The 6,170-nt window shown below is 45.0% G+C and overlaps 1 protein-coding gene across 1 annotated transcript in view; it reads right to left on the bottom strand.

Annotated features, from left to right (window-relative positions):
* Positions 1 to 1,561: 1,561 nt before the first annotated feature.
* The window catches only part of VTCN1 (V-set domain containing T cell activation inhibitor 1), a 39,330-nt gene continuing 34,721 nt past the window's right edge, over positions 1,562 to 6,170 (bottom strand). Inside the window, exons 4-6 of the mRNA XM_054016391.1 lie at positions 3,790 to 4,068; positions 2,463 to 2,629; positions 1,562 to 1,822 (exon numbers count right to left, since the gene is read on the bottom strand). Coding sequence (XP_053872366.1) covers positions 2,508 to 2,629; positions 3,790 to 4,068 — 401 coding nt within the window. The 3' untranslated portion in view covers positions 1,562 to 1,822; positions 2,463 to 2,507. The remainder of the gene's footprint in view (positions 1,823 to 2,462; positions 2,630 to 3,789; positions 4,069 to 6,170) is intronic.

Here is a 6,170-nt window from a genome sequence, read left to right as displayed (position 1 = left end):
GGCTTTTCAGCAACCTGAGCCAGGAGCTGCGTAAGGGTGCCAGGAGTGAAGTGCAGAGGAAGGGTGGACTGGCTGGGTCCCTTGCTTCCCTCGACCCATGGTTATGCTCCTGTCACTTGCATGTTTGGAGGAGATATTGCTGAGACACGTAGCTGGGAAGAGTAAGAAGTTCATTTATATCAATGAAAAAAGAGGCGAGATGTGATATCAGTTGGCCAGACTGAAATAGGTTTTAAAAAGGCACATGAACATGAATTGAAGCAAACAGTCATACAAGTTTAAGTCCACATAACGAATGCTATGGCCTTCTGGCTCTTCCCACTAGATTCAGTCAGATGTTCCAAAATGGCGGCTCTGTGTCCGTCTCTTACCCCTCCTCAAGCTAACATTAGCACTGCCCACAAAATGCAAAAAGACCCACTTAGGGATCATCTTAGAAGAACGACTCTTTTCATGGGTAATATAGAAACATAAAAACCACACACAAAAAAGTCCACACAATAAAACTGACTAGTAAAGTTAGGGAGAAAATTCAAAATGCTACTGGCTGCAGCATATAGCCAGCGTCTGCAATTCACTCTCCAAGGCAGTCAGAAAGCCTAAAACTAGAGAGATGTTATGAGACCTGAATAATTGTATGACCAATAAAAGCATTTGTGGATCTGGGATGTAGGAGCCCTAAGTTCAAGTCCTGGCTGTGCCTGATTCCTACAACCAAGGTGTGTCCCCTAACCACCAGGCTATTCTGGTGTGGTGTGCTCTGCTTTTGATCTGAAATCACACCCTGGATCTGAGAAACCTTCCAACCAAAGTTTAATCAAAACTGATATTTCTGCAAAAAGTTTTTCAATAAATCAGCATTTTCTGATGGAAAAGTGTGTTGTCAAAATGTTCCTGACCAGTTTTCATCTGTGAACCCCCTTTAATTCTCCTACATCTTTTTTGGAATTGGCTGACCAGAACCCAACACAATATCTTAGATGACTTTTATAATAGCATTATAATGTTCTCCATATTATTTGCCTTCTCATCCTTTCTATATGTTAACATTTTGTTCACTTCTGCACATTCAGCAGAGATTTTCATTGAGATGTCTGCAGTGATGCTCAGGCCTTTTCCCTGAATTGGCAATTATTACCTCCAATATGCATTACTTTCCATTTGTCAACCCTGAATTTTATCTGCCAGCATGTTGCCTACTCACTCAGCTTCATTAGGTCCCTTGGTTCTTATTGGTATTGGCAACCTAAATAGAGTTTGGGTCATCTGAAAATATTGCTACTTCACAACTCACTCTATTTTCCAAATTAATATATATATTAAACAACCAAAATCCTAATATAGCACCCCACCATTCACCCTTTGCCAGGATGAAAATTCATTTGTTCCCAGCCTTTGTTTTCTCTCTTAGCCAGCTTCTCACATCATAACTATATAGCTTCTTTAGTATGGGACTTTTAAAAAGCCTTTGACAAAGTTCAAATAAATTGTCAACCAGTTCTTTTTCATCCACTGTTTTATTGACACATTCAGAGAATTCTGATAGATTAGTGAGGCCTGGGTAATCAAATGTTATAGGTCATTTTAAGAAAAAATACACAATTTGCATATTATAATATGCTGAACTCAAGGCAACAATGATCTGATCCAATGTGGCAAATCCTTTTTCCAGCTGTGTGATCATGGATAGAGCCTTCATAGATAGCTAATACCAAAGTTTTGATCACTATGTTATCTAAGTAAGAAAATGTTTCCCATTCCTCTGGTTAGGACGTCTTCCTTCCCACTTAATCTTGCCTGGTATCCTTGTGGAATTCTTCATCTTTCAGATACAAGAAAAATAAATTAACATCCCATCACACCTGATTTTTTTTTTTTTAAACCCAGGTCCATGAACCAACCAACCAACCCACCCAGTAACAGCAGCAAAGCCCACACTAGTCTGACGCTGCTGCTAGTCAGTTCCCCTCTTTACCCCCAGGCCTGGAGGTGGCCATAGTGACCGTTCTGAGTCCAATGGGGAAAATAAAAACTTCAGTTTTTTCAGACTCAGCACAGCTGTGGTGTCTGTCCTGTAGGGAGAGACCAAGGGCTTTTTGTTTTAGTTGATTACCTGTCGCTATCCCCTGCTGCACTGTTGAGCCTCTGACCCTGCAGGGAAGGATGTGTGGCAGGAAGGGGTTGAGTGGAAGAATGAGCATTTGGGAAGAAAGGAGAGAACATAGGGAAAGAATCAGAGAAAGTAGGGAGGACTGTGGGGGAATGAGGGAACCCAGGAAAGGACACATCTGTAATGCTAGCTTCAAAAGCAGAAGGCGGGGGGGGGGGGGGGGGGATTCAGCCAGCAAAAAGATCTATTACCATAGCCACAGAGGTCTAGGATCCAACCTGTTGCTTTAATAAGGCTCAGTAATGACAGTCTCCACACACTGATGTGTCCTCTGCACTTCTTCCAATCTTACCTCCAGTTCCAACTTCTCTTCACATTTCTTTATGGAGATCAAGCACTACAAAGCCATCAGGTACAGGAGAGGCAGAAGTATCCAGTAAAAGGCAAGAGGGGATAAGGAGGCTGATGCCATGTTCATGGGCAATAGCTGCAAATGAACTGTCTTCTTGATGCTGGAATCTGTAAAGGAAGAAAAAAGACTGCCAGAACGAAGGGCACAATTATCTTATTCATGTATTTGTTCCCACCACGGGGAAGTTGAGCATCCAGAGTTTCCTTTCTTTAATGTCCATAGGTAAAGAATGATCCTGCTTCCCACCCTGGAGGCACACTGCTGTGAAATTCCCATTGTGACAGTTCTGTGGACCTCAGCATGGTGAAGAGTAGGAAAATTTGTCTGAGTTTATCTGAAAATTTCCTTTCTTCAAAACAACAAGGTCCAAAAGATGCAATCCACTTTTGAAACAAACGGAACGTCTGCAGTCAGCCAGATAAAGTTGCTTTTTTGTTAGACGAAAGTATCCCCATGGAGAGCTCATCAAACAGTTTCAAATTTCAAAATGTTTTTACTATCAGCTCTATTCCCGTGCTCTGCAGCACGGGAGAGAGTTTGACTTGTCAAGCTATAGTGAACACGGTCTCTAATGAGAGACCGTCAAACGGAATGATCCCAGCTATGGACATTCTCAACTGTTAGTACATTCCCCTAGTGTCAGTGCCTGACAGGTCCAGTTCTACCCTCAAATTACATGCAGGCTGAAGACTCATCATAGTGGATCTGTGGACTTTATTACTCAGTGAGAATATTTTCAGGTATGCTTGGATAAATTTCCCTTTGACTAAAACCAGGTCTACACCACAAACTTACATCAGTATGACAACATCACTCAGAGGTGTGAAACCCCCCGTCTCCCCAGGTGATGCAGTTACACCGACCTAACCCTGGTGTAGACAGCACTATGCTGACAAGAGAGCTTCTCCCATCAACGTAGCTACCACCGTAATCACGGAGGTGGATTAACTACGCTGACGGAAGAAGCTCTCTCATCTGCATAGTAGCAACTTCACTAAAGTGCTTCAGCGGTGCAACTGCGCAGTTGCAGCACTGTATGTGTAGACAAGCCCTAAACTAGGATTTAGAACAAGCAACAGGGAGGTGAAAGGTCCCATAGTCCCCCTGAGCCATCCAGCCGACCCCAACTGAGGTCTGGATTAGAACCAGCAACTGGGAAGGCTCTGTATCTAACTCCAAATTCCACAACATGTGAGCCCACACTCAGTAGTTAACACATCTTCATCGCATGTCTAATGCCTTTAAGTGGTGCTGGAATGTACGGTACCTGTCACTTTGATGTCTCCTGTAGCTTTGGCAATGTCATTCTTGATTACACAAGTATAGGTGGTATTAGCTGTAATGTTGTGCAGAACAGATACCACATTCATAGTCACATTCTCAGAGTTCAGTTTGAAGCTGGTGTTGGAGACCTCAGATAAGTTGTCCCTTGTGTTATTGTGTGAGGTCCAAATCACGACAGGTTGAGGGAACCACCGGGGAGCCTCACACCGCAGGGTGTCCATGCTGCTGTTGTAATCCACATGCATCTCTGGAGAGCTGAAGGCTGTAGAATCAGTTAAAAGAGAAGACAGGTGAACAAAACTGGAACCTCTAGGCATCAGGTATAAAACACCTGCTGTGCCTGTCTTCTGTATCTTATTTCTAGAGTGACTATCACTGTAACATCCAACCACTGTACCTACTTACCCTGAAACCAGAGATTCAAGTACCAGTCTTCATCCTTCCACGGCAGGCAGAATTCCAGGCAGTTAGCTTGATGAACCAAGTTGCTCAGGTATAAGGAATTCTACATTCAGTCCCAGACATAGTTAACAAGTTCCGCTCAGGCACCTGCAGTGCTAGTAACCCTGAACCTTACCACATATGGACCTGATCCTGTGAGAAACCAGGCATCCCCTCTGAGATACTGAGCACCCCCTGAAATCAGTGGGAGCTAAGTGCTTAGCCCCTGACAGCAATGGGCTCTCTGTGGAGGTTCACAAGGCTTGTAACCTCCACTGTGGAAGCAGAAAGTGTACAAATTGCTGCAGCCTGAGGGAGCTGTGAGGGTAACATTTTGTATATGACACTGGGAGGACCTTTCCCAGACCTGAAGAAGAGCGCTGTATAAGCTAAAAAACTTGTCTCTCTCACCAACAGAAGTGGGCCCAATAAAAGTTACCTCATCCACCTTGTCTCTCTCATATCCTAGGACCAACAGGGCTACAACACTCCATACAACAATTAAAGAGATAGTCAACTTAAAAAAAAAAAAGTGGGAGTTTCAGAGGTGCTTACATGAGTTAGGAGCACCAATCCCCCTGTGTTCTTACCTCAGGCACTTTTAAAAATGCCATCCAAGCACTTCTCTCAGAACACTTTATTTACTGTTGTGACAAGGAACTTCTATGATTATTGTACCCAAAAGATTAGAGGGGAAAATATTTTTCTTAGTTTTCCAGTTGGCACTTGATTGAAGTGTAGAGTCAGGGTCACTGTTTCCCCTTTAGTCAACTGGCCACTTTCCCCTCTTCTGAGAATCTTTCACATAACAACAGGGGAGAGAAAATATATTCAAGAAAAATGGGCAAATGTGCTTGTAGAACTACTTTGGCCACCCTCACCACACATTCCTGCAGCATACCATTTACAGCAGAGGTCTTTAATCTGGGGGCACTGAGTAATGTTCAGAGTAATGTTCGGTTGGGGCCAGGACCAGCCCCACAGGGGGCAGGGACAGAGCGCCACCCAGCTCTGCTCCTGGCCACAGCTGCCAGCCCTGCACCTGGAGATCCGCTCCTGGCTGTGGCTGCCAGCCCCACACTGAGGGGCTTGGTTGAGTGTCCATTCCCTCCTCTGCCCCCAGCTGTGGCCCCAGCTTTGACCCCCTTATTCCTGTCTGCATCCCCCCTTCCTGGAACCATGGGCCTGCTCCTGGGGGTGCAGACAGGGGTAAGGAGGGGTTGCAAGGTAAAAAGTTTGGGGACCACTGATTTATAGCATCACAAATTTCCACCACTGCAGAATCCACAGAGGATTTATTGACCCCAAACTGGTTATCAAGTGACCTGCACCAATCAGAGGTAGCCAGTTCCTCCAGGCCAATTGCCACAAGCTTCTACACAGACAACAAGGCTCTCATCCTGATACTCTGGTGCTTCGAGGCCAGTGTGAGCTCTTCAAAAGAGTTCCAGAAAAGTGTCCTTCCTTAAGTGAGAGTTCAGAACCACTGCTGCCTAGCCTAGGTCTGAAGAACAATGTAGTCCCACTATTCTGTGCCCTTGGGCCTGGTCTAATAATATTGCTTGCCTGCGTGCCTTTCACCCACCAGAAGCCCATCCAGCCATTCACTCAACTAATTATGACAGGCCCATTCTTCTTACTCAGTCCCCCATTGTCGGGCTATCAGCTGGTAATGCTGTCACCCCTGCTATACCGGAGGTGACAGCTTTTGGGGTTGTGCAGCCTCCATGCTCCAGAAAGAGCATTTGCAGATTAGTCTCTAAACAAGTTGGCCTGCAACTGGGGCCCATGTGGTTGGGCTGGAACTTTTTTAAAAGTTGGTGACTTCTGGACCCATGATTATCATGGAGCACCAGACCACAAGGAATTGTGGACCACCCCCCAACAGTGATGGGTGGTTGTGGGGGAAGGGTCCTCAAATTG

Source organism: Malaclemys terrapin, chromosome 1 (genome assembly GCF_027887155.1).
Source record: "Malaclemys terrapin pileata isolate rMalTer1 chromosome 1, rMalTer1.hap1, whole genome shotgun sequence".
Lineage (NCBI taxonomy): Eukaryota > Metazoa > Chordata > Testudines > Emydidae > Malaclemys > Malaclemys terrapin.
This window is presented reverse-complemented; position numbering and strand designations above follow the sequence as displayed.